The 19619-nt window shown below is 38.1% G+C and overlaps 1 protein-coding gene across 2 annotated transcripts; it reads right to left on the bottom strand.

The window, feature by feature from the left end:
• Positions 1–9021: 9021 nt before the first annotated feature.
• On the bottom strand, positions 9022–18970 carry LOC147255699 (chemokine-like protein TAFA-4). Of its 2 annotated transcripts, XM_086212613.1 has the most exons (5): positions 18732–18970; positions 17962–18088; positions 15946–16101; positions 15598–15722; positions 9022–13100 (listed from the first exon to the last, which is right to left on the bottom strand). In XM_086212613.1, the coding sequence occupies exons 2-5, from the start codon at positions 18077–18079 to the stop codon at positions 13089–13091; spliced, it is 411 nt and encodes a 136-aa protein (XP_086068739.1). In that variant the 5' UTR covers positions 18080–18088; positions 18732–18970; the 3' UTR covers positions 9022–13088. The 2 variants fall into 2 exon arrangements, with proteins under 2 accessions (XP_086068739.1, XP_086068738.1); XM_086212612.1 differs by lacking the exon at positions 9022–13100 and having other exon boundaries at positions 15216–15722.
• Between the last annotated feature and the right edge of the window lie 649 nt (positions 18971–19619).

Raw genomic sequence — 19619 nt, 5'->3', positions numbered from 1 at the left:
GTCACACACCTGGGCAGGCAGGTGCTGGAGCCCCATTAGGGGTCTTTCTGTGTCTGTCTCCGTAAAGATCTTTTCCATAAAGTTGTTGACAATTGCAATGAAAATCTCAGTTTATCCGTGGCTCCCCCAAAAAACCTGTTTTATTGTGAGAAAATTGTCTTGTGGAATTACTTCTCAGCAGTTGCCAAGTTGTACTCTCATGCAGTATTGGACCATTTGCAATAACTTTCATTCTTATTGAACATTTTTAATCAATAACAGGAGAAAATAGGGCCCACATTTAAAGATATTGAACTCTCCTAATTTAACAACTTCTCCTCGAACATGTCCCTGAGAATGCTCTCAAAACAAGATGAAAAAAGATGACATTTGAAGATGGCTTAAATAGAAGAAAAGGATGTCGAACACAAGTTAACCTTGAAGTGAAGCAGGACTCCTTTTACTCCTAATCACCCTTTAAGATTTCTGGCATCATGAAGGTGCTTAAATGACTCTTTGTCATTCAGATGTATGCGACTGTTAAGTGAATGTTCCTTCATTTCCAACATGAATCGCGTGATCACAGGATACCTGGCACCTGCTGTGCTAAAAGTGTCAAGACTGTAGAACAGCAGTGAATTGAAAAGTTTAATGAAATGATGGAAGACGCTCGTCTTCTGCTGTCTCACAGGCAGCAGCGTCAGTGATGAATTTAAACGCCCCTGCTCTCCCACATTTGAAGTATTTCTCTGTAACATTAAATCCTGAATAAAATTTTTTTTAAAAAAAAGGTTTATAGATCAAAACAAAATCTCCTTGGATGTTATTTATCAAAAGTTTAACACTCAAAAATGAACTATCGTGTTTAATCAGGTCTGTGTGGTGGTGGTTGATTAAAGTTGATTGACGATGGCTTGGAACAAGAGCCCCAACTTTCATCAGATTTGATTCAATGTTGCTGGAATCTGATTGGTTTGATAGATGACACATCAAGTTCAAGACAGAACTAGTGAAAATAGCAGGGACAAGAGTTCCTAATGAAATATATCCAACAAGAGACCTCATCACTCATGCTAAGAAGCTTCTTGAGCAAACATCTAATAAAATGTGGCAGTTAATTCTGTTATTTACTTGCTAGGAGACTGACATTCTTTAACTACATTTTTGTTTACTCACCCCTATAGTTGAAAATATAAGGAGGGAGACAGCTGGTGGGATTATTACTTCGATGTGTGTGTGTGTGGGGGGGGGTATAACTCTACATAGAGTAAAATGTTTATATACTGATCTGACAGGTGAAGAATCATCTCCGCAACATAAAATCAGCTCATTTTAAATGTTTAATTTCATAGTTTATTAAGCAGATTTTATCTTGTTTGAGCATAGGAGGTGACACAAGGCATTTATTACATTGATCTTAATCAGGCAATGAAGATGCGCTTTCATTTCTCCTCGTACATATTTGATCTTGTGCCTCTTCAGCCTTTACATGATGTGACAGCAATCGCTTCAGACATGCTCCGTTCTGAAATGATCATCCAGGTACGATTGCCTTATTGAACTTTTCCTAAAATGCAGCAGTCTCTCCCTAATTACTGAAGATCTTAGCCATTATTGCAGTGCGCATGTAAAATATGCCTGTTTGGAATGGGTTGAATGGGTGTTCTCTCTTTGTGTGTTTCTGCTACGTTAAAAAAATAAAAGATAGACAGCACATCTCATTGTTTACAAAGGATACAGTCACTGAAGGTGAGCCAACCATTGTCAACTAATCAAATGGCAAGCAGCAAAGCGGCTGTAACGTGACGTTCACGTATTTTGTTGAGTTTAGTGTCACAAAATGACAAACATACACGTTATGAGTCACAACGGAGGAGCTGCTGTTCTCGGATCCACTCATTCTTGTTGAATTGAGGTGGAAGTGAGCAAGTTTTTGGTTGTTCTTAACCAAAGAGAAGATGTTTTCACTTTGCCAATGTGGCTCTGTGACTACTCCCTGATGGAGTAGTCACAGAGCCACAGAGGCGGGGGCTCCCTGTCTACACATGATATCTACTGCTGGATAGAAGACAGAACGACTAATTATGGTTTATTCCAAGTTTGTATTAAACATATCCCATGTCAAACTTGCACCAAATCCCAGGTTCTGCCTCCTTGATAAAATTCTGAATTAGATCAGCTGAAGCATTTTTGAAATAATGCAGGTATATAGACATACAGAGAAAGATTCCTCGCTTTATGAAGGGTTAATTTTTTCATTAAGAATTTTAATGAGGAAGTAAAATTGTGGTCAGCTGTGAATGTAAGTGAGAAGGGACTAATGGTCAATAGCCTAGTAATAGGTTTCTGACGGACTTAAATTCAATTTTTATGGTACTTTTGGTGTTGTAGCATAAACACTAATATCAAATCACAGCCCACTGTCCATCATCCACAAAAAGATTTCACTCTCATTTCTCTCACTGACTGCTATGCATGGTTGTACGAATACATGGAAATGCTGCTGTGGTTTACTTGCTCCAGGCTATCACACAATTTGAATCTGAAATGTTTCCTGTCCAACATGGGAATGCTAAATGGGCATAATGTGTGCAATATGGCAATAAGCACAATCCCAATTTCTGCCTGCAGAGTGGCTCTCTGGGCTGCAGCTGTAGGCTCTCATGTCTCACATCAACAGTGAAAAATAAGACACAAGTGATGGTGATGTGCCCTGACTTCTTTTTATGACGCACCAGCTCCTGGGAATTCGGGGTCCCTCGGGTTTGCTCTGAAGACAGATTTCATTCAGAATACTCATACAGTCTAGTCATGCTCCTTTCTCTGCACTGGGAAGATGCTGCTTGGTATCCATGAATATCAAGGTGCAACTTAAAGCAACAGGATACAATGACAAGGTGCGTTAAGTGTGAAATAACTTAAGATAAAATCCCCACAGACCAATAATTATCTGCCCAAGAGAAGATCAACGGCCAGAATGTATTTTTATTATTAATGTATGGAATCAAAGGAATGGCTGTTGCAAACTTTGATCCTTGCACCAGATGTATGAGACACTATACGAAAGGAGCCAGCCTACACAAATGTATTCATTTCTCTTTCCGAAGATATTCTTTACATCACACGATCCACAAACATTATCCAGTCTAATCACATCTTATAATTGATGACAGTGTCCACTGCCACTGCAGGATTGTGAGATTTCAAAGTCAAGGTAACGTGGCCCAAACTGGATTCTAATTAAAGTTGACATCAGGTGCCTCATGCTCCTTCCCCCCCACCCCCTACCCCCCCCCTCCTCTGGCTTTCATCTAAATGATTCATGCAGAGAACACCAGGCCTTTCATGCAGTTAGGTCCTCACAAAAGAATAACAAGTAGATCACACAAAGCAAACATAGACAGATTTACAATGACACCGGCGCAGTGTCTGCTGCACTGGCTTATATCAAGTTATGTCAGGCTGATGCAGAGGCACTCGGCTGACATTTTGTGTTGCTGTAGGAACCTCTTTTTTTACAAATATTCATGCTGGAAAAATATGAGCAACTAAATGAAATCAGGGTCTAAAAATAGTTTAATAACATCATCACCGAGCATAATGAAGACAAAATACATCAAAACTGTTTAGTGTCCACGTGTGGTAAATTGAATGTTTGACCTGCTGTGAACCTGACATGACTGTTTGAAAATGAGCGTGACGAGTGCACGTGGGCCATATGTTGTTGGCTGGAACCCTGACTCTGTGGAAGAGGATCTGTGTAAGCCACTCTGGCTGAGAGCATCGACTAAATGCTGAACAAAAACATAAAATTGAATACATCCCTGAAATTGAAGAGGGTACAGATAGACTAAATAGTAGCTGAATAGAGAGATGAATACATGGAAGCTTTTTTTTCATTTAAATGGGAAAGGGAATTTATCTTGGTATGAGAAAGCCTGTCTTGAATAAAAGATGAGCCTTCTCTACCATTTGTCGCGCCATCGTGAACAATGTGGTACAGCATATACCAATAACTACAGGTATGTAAAAAATTGGTTTGGTATAAATGCAAACCTTTTTGGAGGAGATGAGCAGCCGTGATATGGATGTTCCTCCTGGCCGGTAGAAAAGATGTGCGCTGTTTTTCTGAACTATCAAATGAATCTTACATCTCAAAAACGTTAATTACTTGTTCTGCTAATAAATACTTGCAATGCAGCAGGCAGTTTGGTAGCTTTATCTTGGCCTTAAAAATAAAATTAAAAAAAATATATATATACATATATATATATATATATATATATATATATATATATATATATATATATATATATATATATCTTCGGAAGGAACTGGACAGACTTTTATGACTCTGATTAATAAGTTGTTGTCATACTCCTCTGAGACTTGTTAAATAGTCAATGACAAAATATCAGGGGTTCTGTGTCTTGCTCAAAGACACCAGGCACAGAACCGGGAACCTCCTGTTCACCGGAGAACCTGCTTGTTTCGTGGCAGACAATGACATAATGTGGGCGTCATCTGTCAAAGCGAGGGAGATGAAATGAGCAGTGGCTGACTCCTGTCCAATCATTCAGCCTAACTGTGGTGTCTTGCTGTAGGTTATTTTCTTCCTCACCACCCTCTCCTCGCCTTCATGTTTGACTCTAATAGAAACTGACAGTAAAACACAATTACCCATACAAGACGCTTTAAAAATAGTTTGGGAAATTTGACTGCCCTTATCTGCGAATTGAAGACAAGTAGACAAGTAGACAAGTAGACAAGAAGACATGAAGACACAAACCTCAGTGAAGAGAATTAAGAGAATTTTGTGAAGGAAAATTTTTCTTTAAGGGTTCAGAAACAGGGCGTTGTCTTGGTTTGCTTTTTTCCTTGTTTGTACCGGAAATATTGAACACATTCTGCCAAGGATAGGTGTTTTTCTGGGTTTATCAGGAAAATAATCATGCTGCTCAAAAAATAAAGGCCTATGAAAGATGTGAAAATGATAATGTATAAATGAATAGAATAAAATGGTCTGAGTCACCCTTCAAGATAAGAAGTCTCACTCTGTAATAGTCACAAATTGAATATATTGACTTCTGTACATGGACTTTGATTTGGCTTTGTAAATTAATTTGATAAGTTGTGTATGCACCACGTCCCCGCTGCAGTAAAGTCACACCATGGGTGGTACATTGTGTTGTTAAAACACATCAGGGGGAGGTTTCAGGGGTACGGTGCAACAAAGACCAGGGTTTACAGCTGAAGACGCAGCCCACAATGCTGTCGTTTCTGTGTCCACTATGACAATTTACACCAGAATAAATGTGGACCAGGCACAAAAGATAGACAACTTCCAGGTGACACACATTGGTGAGAAAGTCATGATAAATGTTATCCAAAAAAAAAAATGCTAAATTTGAGCCAGTGTTAACAAATTATTTGTGCCCGTAATGCATTGAGCCTGTTGAAAATTCTAGTCTTTGGATATGAATTTCATATGTCTGAGAACCAAACATTATCACTGTTGCTTATTTTATTCAATAAGGACAGTACATATACATAAGAATCAGAATAGAAGACATGATTGAGTTAATACAAATGCTCATTTTGAGCTCCACTCCCCAGGCAGGGAACAAAAGGGAAGTAAAAATAAGATGTAAGTGCTGTAAATGTAAATGTAGCTACGGTAAGTCAATACGATATTTCCTTCATCCTCATGTCCCTTATTTTTCTTTTTTAAAAATACGTATTTCAACAATTTTGACATTTGACATGACATGTTTAGTAAAAAAAAACAAAGATATTAATTGACATTCGTGGGCAACACGGTGGTGCAGTGGTTGGCACTGTCGCCTCACAGCAAGAAGGTCCCAGGTTCGAGTCCTAGCTCGGGCACGGGATCTTTCCATGTGGAGTCTGCATGTTCTCCCTGTGCCTGTGTGGGTTCTCTCTGGTACTTCGGCTTCCTCCCACAGTCCAAAGACATCAAGAGGGGACGAGGCTGATCGATGCTCTAAATTGACCGTAGGTGTGAATGTGAGTGTGAATGGTTGTTTGTCTCTCCATTTTGGCCCTGCGATGGGCTGGTGACCTGTCCAGGGTGAACCCCGCCTCTCGCCCATAGCCGCTGGGATAGGCTCCAGCCCCCCCGCGACCCTTAACAGTAATAAGCGGAAGACAATGGATGGATGGATTGACATTCATTGATAATTGACATTCATCTTTTACAACCTGAAACCAGGAGAAAGCTAGCTATAACGTGAGAGCAGGTGTGCGTGTATGTGCGTGTATGTGTGTGTGGGTGGCTGGATGGTTGGTTGTGTGTCACACAGAGATTTCCAGAGGTTAATGGGGTTAATCAGGCTAATTGGCAGCCAAGTGATAGCATTACACACACCTGTATGCCATTCCCTCCTATTAGGTACACACAGGCTCTATATTGTCAAAAATGAGAACAACATGTTAAGCTGCCTTTTTACAAAATAGCCTTCAGGATGCTTCAGTCATGTTCTAGTATTTGATGAGTAAAATTCTTGTTTTTGAGCTACAATTACAAATTTGCCTTTGTGCCTTTCCTGAAAACAAGGGGGTTCTGCATTCTACAGTATTTGATGGGTGTAATTACCTAGGCGTGTTGCTGGTATTAACAGTATCAAAGACCCTCAAAAAGAATAATTTGTGAGATTTTTTTTCCATTTTTGGTGAATTGTTTTGTTTCTGCAAAAAACTTTGTAATGCGATGTGAACATTTCTGATCCTAATTGCATAAACCTCAATCCTCACAAGCCATTCTGTCTCAATCGCTGTCATTTCTGTCAAGCCAAAAGACAAACACACAATTTCCTTTTCTATAAACAAGTATTCAATGAATAAGAAAAAGGAGTCATTATTTGCAAAAAAAAAATAGTGAAACAACACCTCATCATCGCACAAATGAGTAAGGCAATGACAAAGCGAGATTCCTATGACTGAATGTCACATTGTTTTGATACAAAAGAAAAAAAGCTGATAACAATAAATGTGTAAAAATGTCCTTGTCTGACAAGATATAAAGTGATTGTGCGTGCCTTAATGTTGACAGTGTTAGTCATTCTTTCTTTTGTGGGTGAATAAGAGTGTCTGTTTCATTATTTTAACACACAGCCATGAGACATGAATGCATAGCATATGAATACATCACACACATCTGATAACATCAATATTGTCCAATTAATGTTTGTTCATCAAAGTGTAATTGTTTGGCTCTCTCTTTTAATTAAGCAGAAAACACAATCTCTGTTGCTATGCATAATGACAAAGCAAATAGATGAAGCCTCTGAGCCATGACCAAACTACATTCAGTTTATTGCTCTGACTTGCCTACGTACTGCTGTTGCCTGCAGTAGAAGAAGGCTAATTTACTTCACACAAACACTCAAAACACAGTACATGCACACAAGGAGACACGGAGAATTGTGTTGACATATTTTATTACAAGTGTCAACAATAGATGAGGAAAAAGTTGTTAAAGGAGAGGAGAACAGTGGTTCCATTATGTTTTTTATGTGCCCCAGGACAGTTCCTTTTCTATTAGTGAGCTTGAGCTACTGTTCCTGACAGAAGTCACAAGAGAGGAAAAGATCATGGCTTCACATCACCTGGAAACATGACAAGTTGCCAGAAATATGTTACTTATGATTCTGGTTTGAACTGTAAGAGGGAAATATTTCCAGTAACATTTAAAATAAATCAAATAGATACATTTAATCACATATATTCTTGATTTGGTCAATTAAATTTAATGTAGTCAAGAAAACAATTCAGTAATAACCTAACAGTTGATAGATAAAATGTTCAAGGAGAACCTCTGAGTAATCAAAATACACTGTGCATTCTGTGCGTCTCTGTTAAATGTCAACAATGACCTGTAAAGCAAGGCGGCATTGCTGTGTTTCCAGAGCAGTGCTCTTCTTTATATTAACCTCACTTTTCTCTTTTCTTTGATTACTAGTGAATTGCAAGTGGGCAAGGGCCCTCTGCTGGTTTCAAGTAAAATGGCCTACGATCAGTATTTAAACTAGTCTGTCTGTTTACAGGCCAACCAACGAAATTGCAAACATGATGATTAAGAAGTTATGCCTCTGTGCCAGCAACCTCTGTGGACTAGAGGCGTTAGGCTTTGGGGCTTTAAGTTCATATGTACCATTCTCATTATCCCAATAGCTCATGCCTTGAGAAAAATGTCTTTATATTTTCAAAAAAACATCCACTGAGACTCAAGGATGAATCGAAAAGATTTTGATGGTCAAAGGTCAAGGGCACTTTGACAGGCACATCTTGTATAGGGGCACAAAGGGCTGTTTTTTTTTTCATGTCTTGGTAGCATTGCAATCTTCTCCCACAATCTTAAAGACCACATTCAGTATGCAAATTTGGTTGTTCGAGCGAATGGTGCTAAAAGCCAAAAAGTTTAAATTTGCAATGTTAAGTAAATGTTAAGTTCCTCAACCTTGTTACAGGCGGGGCAAGTGAAGACACGTAAACATCTTTTTTTCTTTTTTTTTTTTATCTTGGATTGAATATGCCCCCAACAATGTCTCCAGTTCAGTGACAGATAAATCAGCCTTGCTTATTCCATTATCAACCTCCCTTGTTCCCCACAGGAAAAGGAAGCAGTGATTTCATTTGTGAAAGAAAACTTTTGAAAATGTCTCTGTCTGGAGAGAAGATCAATCTGTTGCTCTGTACCAACATACAGTATGGCCAACTAATATTGCACAGTAGAGGATAGGAGGGGTTCTGAAAATTGTCCCCTTTTTTTGGTGGCTCTTTTGAAATGGAAAAAGTAATCAATCCATTCACAGTCGGTCTCAAATTCCCTTCTTCTCTCTCATTCTACACTCCATGTCTCCTATCTTTCTAATCTCCTGAAGTCAATGGTCCTCTCCTGCAGTATTTATCCTCTAGTCCAACCTCTGCTCTTGGCCAGATTGTCAGCTCACCTATGTGGGAGTACACATTCAAGGCTACTCTGCTCAGACTACTGAGTTTCTCAATAATTTTTCACTTGTGTGAGTCTGTGATTTATTACCATGTCTTGCGTTGGGATCAGGATCCCACACCAGTACCTGGCACTATGTCAGCTCATGTCATTAAAGATGACCTCCATGGCTCAGTTTGCCTGCCCCTGTCTCAAATCCATACCTGTGGTGCTCTTATCTCCATTTTCATCCTGCATATTCTTATGAAACACATGGCAAAACTAAAAGCGACAAAATGCTGAAACTGATCTCCAATATTCTCTGCCTGCATCTGGAGCCAAACATAACACTTCACACCCTCATTTCTTTGGAATGATCTCTCAGTGAAGTTATCTGTCTAATTTTGGAGATGATGTGAACACTGATTTCAATAGTCTTCCGTTTAGGCTTCTGTTCATCAGAGGTTTTTGTTACTTTTCTTCAGCCATCAAGGATTTTATATTTTCATGCAAAGAATGAGGATCCAATAACTTCTAGTTTGATTATTTTGTATTTATTTAGAATTTATTCAATGATTTTGAGTTTCAAACCCCGGTATTATGACACATGTTCAACTGGATTATAATCCATTTGTACAGAAAAGATCTCGCTGCTTCAAGGGTATTTTTCAGATAAAAAGCATCATGCCTTACTGCACAGGTTTCTTAAACTTTTGTCAGAAACTACCTGTGTATAAATCCCAGTTTATTTAAGACACACCTGAAAGTCACCTAATGAATGTCACACTAGCTTGTTTGAAAATGAGTAAAAAAAACAAAAACCTGTAAGAGCTGCTGGTATTTTAGGAATACAGGCATATTTGAGGTTGTGTGCTGTCAACAGTGACATAAACCCCTCTGGGCTATAAAAGATTTTGCTTTATTTTAAACTTTCATTCCAAAAGTTAGTTGTTGCTACAATTTTGAAAAACAAACTCGTCAACTGATGCAGCTGTAACATAGAGTGATCATATTGAAGCCTATTAACATCCATGACAGTATCTAGTGTATACAAAGTACACACATTTTTCTAATAGCGAAAAGTAAACTCAAGGTATGAAGACTTGAGGAAACTGCAGAACAGTGGAAAAATGGTATTAATATGAAGTCACTTATCAGTTTATTCTATTCAGTTCCCAAGTGGATTCATGTTTTTAGCTTCTGTAGTCTGTGAGAAACATTCACTCCATGAGCTCCTGATCCTTCCAAAGTGTTTTTGTCCATGTCTATTCAGATTTACAGTTAGAGAATTCTTCAGTTCCAGCGTGCTTTGAATTCCTGTGTAATATATGAATGCATACACATAAGATGGAGAGGAGTTGACTGAGAAAGTAGGTGATAAGACTACAACTCCACAACAATCCCAACCAGCTCCTAAGTTTAAATTGGAGTTATAAATTACTTCTGACTCAAAAGCACATTTAACAATTAATCAGTCTTAATCTAGTTGCCTGAAGAGGATTAAAATCCTCATAAATGTCCTCGTTTCTTCCTGGGTACACATTATTAACAAGACTTTGCCTCCACGGACACGAGACTTCAGTTGCAAAAGCGGAAAATTAGTCAAATTTAAAGTGACAAGTTGTAAAGGTTGCAGCTGTCATTTCAGCTAGTTATATGCGATCGTTGCCGTGGGTCTGTTTGTTAATTTGTTTGCAGCAAATCTCCAAAACTAATAATGTATATTGATGAAATTTGGTGGAAAGATGATGAACGATTTAGTCTAGATCAAATGAGATCCTGAGATCCTGAGGACTGTTGGCAGGATATAGCCATTTGTGGTATTTTTCTTGAAATATGACACAAACATTTTGAATCAAATTCCTTGAGTTTCAAATGGTTGAAAAAATGTTTTGGTTTCCAAAAATAATCTTGATTGTAGTTTGGAGACATGATTCAGAGGCCATATGATGGTCAATATTTCTTCAAAAAGAAAATAAGAGTAATGTGAAGAAGAAAAAAAACTTTTGAGGCTGTGTATTTTAATCATTACAAGGCTCATAGAGATGGCATGGATGGTGTTCTTTCTGTGAACTGAAGGACTTATTTTTTGGCAGTTGAGAAGAACATTTCTGAACAGTTTTTCATGATTGTATGTCCATATTTGACCTCCTTAGAGGGACGCACTCTCTGAGGGATATCTAGTTTCCTAAATTATTGATTGCCCTTTACAACAACAAAAAGGTGTTCTCAGATAGGATAGGAAGGTTCAACCAAATCTTTATAAAGGCGACTGCTGGAATGCTGGAACAAGCAATGACCAAAATTGTATGTCAGTCAACTATTTGATTAAATAACCCATCATGTAAGAGCCTCTCTTAATATCAAAGACAATCTAGATGAAATATAATATCAGAATAAAGATGATAACTGAGCGATCTGATTCAAAATCTCTCATATTGATACTCGTGTAAGCACAGATTTACAGCTTTACAGAGTAAAGTAAAATCTAACAAAATAGATGCACAGTTAACAAAGTTTTAGTCAGATTTATTATTGTACAACTGATTTTCAATTCAATCCTGTCATAGTTGTGACTGGAATGCATAGCTCATTTATTGCATTTGCCGATTTATTAATCAGCTGTCAAGTTAAATACACATGCGGTCCATTTTTTTCAGAAGTTATAATTTCTTTGTAATCTTAATGTTCCTGTGAGATCATTTTTTATAATACTGTTGCCTCCTGCCTTAAAAAAAATATGCCTCAAAGAAGAAAAGGTTCTACTAAAGTTATATGTTCCATTTCATCCTCAATAACTGGATAAAGTTATTGATTTAGGGGTGAGAATATTTTTTTTAAATATTTGAATCTAAAAATTACTTAGCTTTATCATTTTTGATTTAATGTTGAAGAAAAACAAAAACAAAACAGGGCCATGCAATTATTCATTTGAACTGCATGACAGCTCAGTGTATGTCAAATGTGTCAGCACCAAAACAATCATAATGCATAACTGCATTGAGCAAGCTGCTTAGAATTCAGCTGCTCTCAATAGCACGGTATGTGGCATTCATGCACGTCTGAGATCTCAGATTGGATGATTAGCAGTCACAGTATTTCTGCTATTACAAACTGTCTCTTCATTGAGAATGTAAAATGCAAACAATCCGGTGGAACTCAAGAGATACAGGAGAAGCAATCAGGGTGGGTCGGGAAGGAATATTATTCATGAAAAGATGAGGACATGACAATAACGGAAAACATACAGTTCTGCCAGTGGCTATGATTTGCTTCAAGGCAGAAAATCTCCAGTGTTTCCCATCATTACTATAAGCAGAGTCTCCACCACAGGAGCACTCAGTTTAGAGAGACAAACAAAAGCATGATGTAAATACTCTCCACAGTGAAGAAGCTCCTCTTCTCCTCTCCCCTTTCTCCCCATGATTAGCATTTCAAACAGCCCTTGTTTTGCATTGGAGCTCCTTGCTTGTGTGCATGCCATCACAGCTTTGCAGGTGGTGGCCTGTCCAAGGAATGAAGTTGAAAAGCAGCCTGTGTTTATAAACAGTGTGTGTGTGTGTGTGTGTGTGTGTGTGTGTGTGTGTGTGTAGGCTTTTTTGTGAGTGTGCATCTTTATGACAAAGTCCAAAGGGATCTGACCTCCTTATAGAACTCAAAGTAAGTCTACAGGACAGCATTGTCTACACATGCTACATAATCATAAATTTCTCAGTATTTGTGGTTTGCTGCTTTGATGGAAGAGAGTTGCAAGCTGCTGGCTGAAGTCTCCTGAAAATCCACATAATCTCCTCTTAAGTATCTGCTAGCACCCTCATCCAAACTTTGATTTAGTGTATCACAATGTGTCCAGCATATCAAGTAATGAATGAAATAGACTTGTGCAGAAAGCTGTGCTGCATCATTTTATCTTAAGTCAATTGCTAATAGATTGTCCATTCTATGAGATTAACCCCAACTAAAACTGTGTTCAAGAAATGGTAAATTAAAATAATGAGTTCCTGCAGTTTAATTCTCAGTCAGGAGATATCTAATTAAATCTATATTCTTTTTAGCACTATCTGTCGGGGGCAGTCACTGTCCTCAGAGTCCAGTGTGAGTTAAGGTGACTGCTGCAGGCTGGGAAGGGTTTTACTGGCTCGGTGAAGCTCCTGTTCTGCTACCGCGCCACCTAAAAGGGACAGTAAAAGCGTGCTTATATCCATTACAATGATGTAGAAATATTTTATAGAATAAAACATGTAATAATACATACTTTTTATACATTCAGGTTTCAACAGACCATTATTAGTGACTAAGAAATATTATCAACAGGAGGAATACACAGTCCATATTTTAACAAATGTAACTATACACAACACTTATCAAAACAGTGCATGAACGGTAAGAGAAATGGTCCAAATCTCAATAGTTTGGACAGCATTGAGGGTTATTTTTTTCTAATCTTTCCAGAACATTGAAAGAGTAAATAATTCATTATTGGATTCAACTTTTTGTTTTTTTACAGACACACTAAAATGCAATCAAACTCAAGTAAGAAATGAGTGTCACATAATTGGTGATAATCTGTGGGGTCTCAGAGATCTCTGCATATTGGTCCTGTCCTGCTTTGCACATGGATAGAAACTTTGCATCCAAGCAGCTTAGTCAGATGTTTACAAGGCACGCTGGTGATTCTTCATCCTTAAATCCTTTTTCTCAAATAAAAATGAAGCATACAGAAATGAAAGCATTCATTTGTTTGTACAAGCGTACATAGTGACCATGCAAATTTAAGTGTTCCATTATTATAATGGCATTTTACTTACATCATAAAAGCCAAATTATCATAAGCGTAAATGGCCATTGGATTTTATTGCATACCCCATTAATACCACTGCCATGGTTGTAGCACGATCATCAGCACTAGTTTCACTTTCAGCAGGATAATTCCAAAAAATTGTCAGTTATTTTTGATGAAATTTGGTTGGATGATAAAATTTTGATTGATTGTAGAATTGATACCGAACTGAATTCAGATCTGCTGATGTCATATACCCGTTGTAGGAGATATGTGTGTCTGCGGGCTCATACAAAACAAAAAGAAATACACATTTTTGTTTGCTCCATATAAGACGGTTATAAGAGAGATGGTTGTTATTAGTAGTAGTAGTTGTTGTAGTTGGTGAATTGTTGTTGTTGTTGTTGTACATCTACTTGTTTGTCTTTGTTCTGTAGTTGTGAGCTCACTCACCTAAGTACCAGATATTGATGTCTTTTTTCATAAGAGGCTGATTGATCAGTAGGTTCTATCTTCATATGTCTTGACCTCTCATCTTGATAGTTAAGGTGTGCAGTACAAGTTACCATGGCGATAAATCCCGCTGAAGACCTCACAGAGATGTATGGGTCACAGTTCAGTGGTTCATGACATTATCATTTTCATAACGACAACAATAAATCATCAAGAGATTTCTCAGAAAATATTGCATGAACTATGGGGAAGGTATGCAATATTTGAGAGCATTCAGAAATGTTTTAGAGTTTAATTTGTGCATATCAATGTTCAGATGGAAAATGTTTGCTTTTAAATGAGAACATGTATTGAGAAGGCTTTTGACCATACTAAATTTAAGGAGAAACAAAAATCTAGAAAGGTTGATCTTCTCAGATCATTGCCTTTTCTTTAAATATTGGAAAATGTGTGAATGTCAAATGAAGAACTATTGTATAAGAATTTCTTAGATTTTCCCCTCAGCATAAATTTCGATTTCGATTTCCTTTTTAAAACAATATCAGCTCTTCAGTAGAAAATGATGCTGCTACTTTCCAGTATGGCATGTGCTATATGTTATAGTGTACATCATGTACATATTTAAAAATGCTTTTAATGGTTCCTTTTTAAATGGGTCAGCAGGAGTCATTAAAAAGTTATCTGGAGGCAGAATATTTAACCACCTCATGGAGTTTTACAGTTACCATTTGTTTAAACTAACAAGCTCTCGCTGATCAAATCTTTTCACTTTGTTTCAGCTAACAAATGTGGATTTTTTTTGTCTGTAAGAAATTAAAAGCACATAACTACAATATTTAGTGGTAATTCAGCCCTGCTATCATCGTGAATGACAAGGAGGGAAAGCAGGCATGGTAACAGTAACTAAGGAGCTTTGAACTTCATCAGTTTGGTTCTTTTTCTTTTATTCTGTTGTTAAATAGTATCAATTAATGGACCACATGGCAGCTTTTGATCCCAGGTTACATGTTGCCTGGGATCACTTGCCCTGATGTCACTCTAAAATATTCCCCCAGGAATCTAAAACAGTTCAACAAAAAGGCTATTTATGAGAAAGCACATTTCTGAATGCAGCAGCATTTCCTTTGGCCATCAGATTCAATTACATGGGGTTTAGTGTTCAGTGTTAGTTTACAGCTTATTTCATGTTTGTCCTCTCGGCCCCATCATTCAACAGATTATGGAATTAGGTTTTTCTGAGCCCACTGTGCCTATTGGGGAGCAGAGAGAGTGGATGTGGCCAGTGGGAAAAGCGATTATGTTTATTGTGTGATCTTTCACAATCAGAGAAGAGCTTGCTGGTGTAAAGCAGCATGATCAGTATTCAAGCATCCATAGATATATCATGAGAAAACGGATACACAACGGTGTCTCTTGTAGAGGGGATTTTACTCACCTTTGTGGTCTTTACTTTGTTCCCATATATGCATGACCAGCCAGTAAGGTCAGGGAGAACTCGGCACTCCTCCCCCTCCAGACAAGGCTCCATTTTACACCACCATTTCTGACGCACAATGGAGGCTGAGGAGGAGGAGAAAAATATGCCACAGCAGGTCACTTTTAAGATTGAAGGACTTTTAAAAAAGAGTTGTTTGCTGTCATACTCTTTGGTCCTTCACAGGCCTGGTATCAGTAGACTTGGGTAAAAACGACTAACATGACTCTACTTGGACGACTACTGTATTCATGTCATGTCAGAATATTTCCATTTAAGAGAGATAGAAGAGGGTCCCAGTAATATTACCTTCAACACAAGAGGGCAGAGCCCTTGTTGTCCCTGCTACGTGTCCTGGAAAGCAAGAGCACTTGACTGTTTGAGAGCGTTCTTCAATCTTGTTCTTATTGCAGCAGCGATGAGCAGCAACCACTTCACAAGTCCCTGTCCTCTCTTGTGATGACCCTGAAGAAGGCAATTTGGAGAGTAAGGTGACAATTCTATGTGATGATTATGAGTATAAAGAAGAGTAGTAGAAGCAGCTTGGTTGACTTTTTCTTTTGGACTTATGTAGCTGTTTTCACATAACAACAATATGCTGTCTTTATTAGACAAAAAAGTCTTTTTTTTAAGCTCATGCAAATGATTGTGCAAACAAGGCAAGTATATGTCAGACATAATTTCAACACTACAGCACCATCAAGTGGATGAAAAGTATTAGTGTTCATACCAGAATCAAGCAAAAAATTAAAATCTCACAGAATAAACTAATATAATTTCCTATTTCCATGTTTCACGCCACAGAAATTAGCAGAACAACAGCCTCGATATAGATGGCTTTACCACATATAGTATGTGTCCTGCATCCTTTTACTGGGGAAGAAATAAACAGAACTGAACGTTATTTGTGATTATTCTGCAGATGATTCATGCCGATACACTTGAACTGAACATCAAACTGAAGGAGTGCAACAGAGCTGAAAAAAGAGAAGAGAAGCCCATGCATGCAGATGGCATATTTATTTCTGAGGTGTCTGGCTGGCTGCATGACCAAAACCAACAGCAGGAGTGGAGAGTAAATTCATCATTCATTCGTTCTAAACAAAAAACTAAGTTAACATAATAGTTGGAAGTAGCACTTCTTACACTTTTCAGCAGCTTTGATCTTAAATGTTTCTATTTAATGATACTTAATGCGAATATTTCTGCAAAATGATTCTAGTCAATTTCTGGGAGGAATATTTTGATTTTTACTTCAATATTTACTGTTCAATTTAGGTTAATGGAAAAAAACATGAAATTAATAGGTTTATGAAATATAGTGCATCATTATAGCTCAAACCAGTTTCTACCAGTTTTTCAGCTTGTGGCTCTCTGGTCACCTTTCAGACTGACTTATTAGTCCTGCCAAAGACTGGATTGTTAATTTATATGACTGTTCAAGACCCCAAGGAGTTTAACTAGCTAATATTTTATGAAGATTTTGCACAGTAACACTGGTTGACTCTAAATAATATTTATGTTGTAATTGAAAGCTCCTGACTGCTAACTAGGGATTCAATCATCCACTGATTAAAGGTCAACATTCTTGTTTATGGGGGCGGCACGGTAGTGCAGTGGTTAGCACTGTCACCTCACAGCAAGAAGATTCTGAGTTGGAGCCCCAGCTCAGGTAAGGGATCTTTCTGTGTGGAGTCTCCATGTTCTCCCTGTTCCTGTGTGGGTTCTCTCTGGGTACTCCGGCTTCTTCCCACAGTTCAAAGACATCAAGAGGGGACGAGGCTGATTGATACTCTAAATTGACCGTAGGTGTGGCTGTGAGTGTGAATGGTTGTCTGTCTATATGTGTTGGCCCTGCGATGGACTGGCGACCTGTCAAGGGTGAACCCCAACTCACACTCGAAAGCTGCTGGGATAGACTCCAGCCCCCCCACGACCCTTAACAGGATAAGCAGAAGAAAATGGATGGATGGATGGATGGATGGATGGATGGATGGATGGATGGATGGATGGATGGATTCTTGTCCATCAATGAAATCCTGAAATACATACAATGAAGCAAATGTGCTATTCTTAGGGAACACTAGAAAGATTTGGTTATGCTATTTGGGTTTCATTTTGCCCAATAAAACCCCCTTTTCATCACTATAAACATCTTAATATTCGGAGTAAATCAGAGACCTCAATATTGTGCTTTTGAAAAAAAGACATATGGTTTTCCTGGATCCTGTAGCTTAAACTGAACTCAAGCATGCAGGCTGGTGACCAGGAGCTATAATGAGCCCCTCAGGGCATGTGACTGGTCTGGCTGGGTCTGATACATACCTGTCTGCCCTCTGGAGCTTTGGTTGCCAGTGGACACTAGCTGGCTGCAGAAGGTTACAATACAAAGAAGAAGGAGGCCCCAGTGTAATGGTTGTGCCGATGCAATGTTAATCTTCATGTTGCCTGCCTGTATGAAGAAAAAGGTTCACATAGCACCCTGAAGTATCCAGGCGAAAATTGATAAATATTTCCTCATGTCTCCTGATCATTGCATGTGCTTGCTCCACTATGTCTCTCAAATCAGGTCATTAAACATTTGATCAGAGGGAACCTTGAAGGATTTCTTTAATTTCTGAGTCATATTTCACCTTAAGCTATAAACATGCGCGTGGTCAAAACTGGACTCCAAAAATAGGGGTACGGAGTCATCGAAAAATCGAGGAAAACTTTTATGACAAATCGCAACAAACTCTGATGCACGACAAAGATGTCATCATGCCAACAATTGCATGAATTTGATTTTGTTATTGCTTAATTCCCTTTACAAATTTGAAAACTCCAACCACTAAATATTTAAATAATCAATTAATCTGCAGCTATTTTAATCAATCACCCATTTGGCAGTTCCAAATTGATTTTTAACAATTCCGTAATAATTGCTCCTCAATTCAACAGCCAGTTAACATTGTGACAACACAACTTCGTGCTAAAACACTGGATGTAAATTGTTTGTGAAACATCACTACGATTGGGTTGATGATCAAAAGTAACACCTAATTGAATAAACAAGAATAAAACATTTTCAAAGGCTTGAATTTTGTATTACTTACTTTCGCTGCTCATGATTAGTAAGAATAAGTCACTGCCGAAGCCTCCATCAGTGTGACATCATGTGAGATCGTTTCAGCAAGGATGTATACATTTGCAGCAGGCACTCTTCCAGTTTCAGAAAATTACTCCCTAAATTCAAAGTAAGAGCAATTAAAAACACACACACACACACAAAAACAATGCAGCAGTTGATGGAGATGAAGTCAACATGCCAGCTCATTGAAACCCTGCAGGTTCACACTGCTGTCCCTGGGGATGTGGTGTGTGTGTGTGTGAGAGAGTTGTTGGTCCACAGTGGTCGAGCCAAGCCTGTCGTAGTTTCCAGTCAGGAAAATTAAAACTTAATCAAGACAGAAACCATCTGTCTCCCGGACAATGTGCGGCCACTTTCATTAGTGCCTCTAAGAAGCTTAAAGAGCGTATTGACATCCTGTCACAGTGCGGACAGAGGATGGAAAATGCATCTTAAGAAGGCCAAAGAGATGAGGTTTAATCTGTTCTCACCATAGTTTTCTTTTCGCATGCATTTTAAAGTTTAGTATGATGTGTGAAAACAGCCATTTCATTGACACAGAAAAGTGAGATTAAGTACTTCAGCTGTTATCAATAGTGAACAGTACAGTAAATTTACACACTAGTTTTTGGTGATCGCCTATTCTAAGATATTATTTAAAAGAGCACATTTCCACTTCCATTTCTACAGCAGCATTTCAAAGTGGAATATTGCACATAATCTGAATGCATGATTGATTTTTACAGTTACAATGTATTTGAAAAAAATCAGACTCAAATCAAGGTCTGTTTGGTTAATAGACATTTCCACTTTGTGGTTTCACTTCAAAAATGGTACTTAGGTTTCACAAATCAAAATTTAAAATACACATTTG

This window comes from Aulostomus chinensis, chromosome 9 (genome assembly GCF_037954235.1).
Source record: "Aulostomus chinensis isolate RoL2024-O1b breed Wild chromosome 9, RoL_Achi_v1.0, whole genome shotgun sequence".
Taxonomy (NCBI): Eukaryota; Metazoa; Chordata; class Actinopteri; order Syngnathiformes; family Aulostomidae; genus Aulostomus; species Aulostomus chinensis.
This window is presented reverse-complemented; position numbering and strand designations above follow the sequence as displayed.

Coding starts and splice junctions, on each gene's coding strand:
- LOC147255699 (XM_086212612.1), bottom strand. CDS start 18,079: ATGAAGATTAACATTGCATCGGCACAACCATTACACTGGGGCCTCCTT. Junction 16,102..17,961: donor AAGCTCCAGAGGGCAGACAG/GTATGTATCAGA, acceptor TGCCTTCTTCAG/GGTCATCACAAGAGAGGACA. Junction 15,723..15,945: donor TCTGCCCTCTTGTGTTGAAG/GTAATATTACTG, acceptor CCTCCTCCTCAG/CCTCCATTGTGCGTCAGAAA.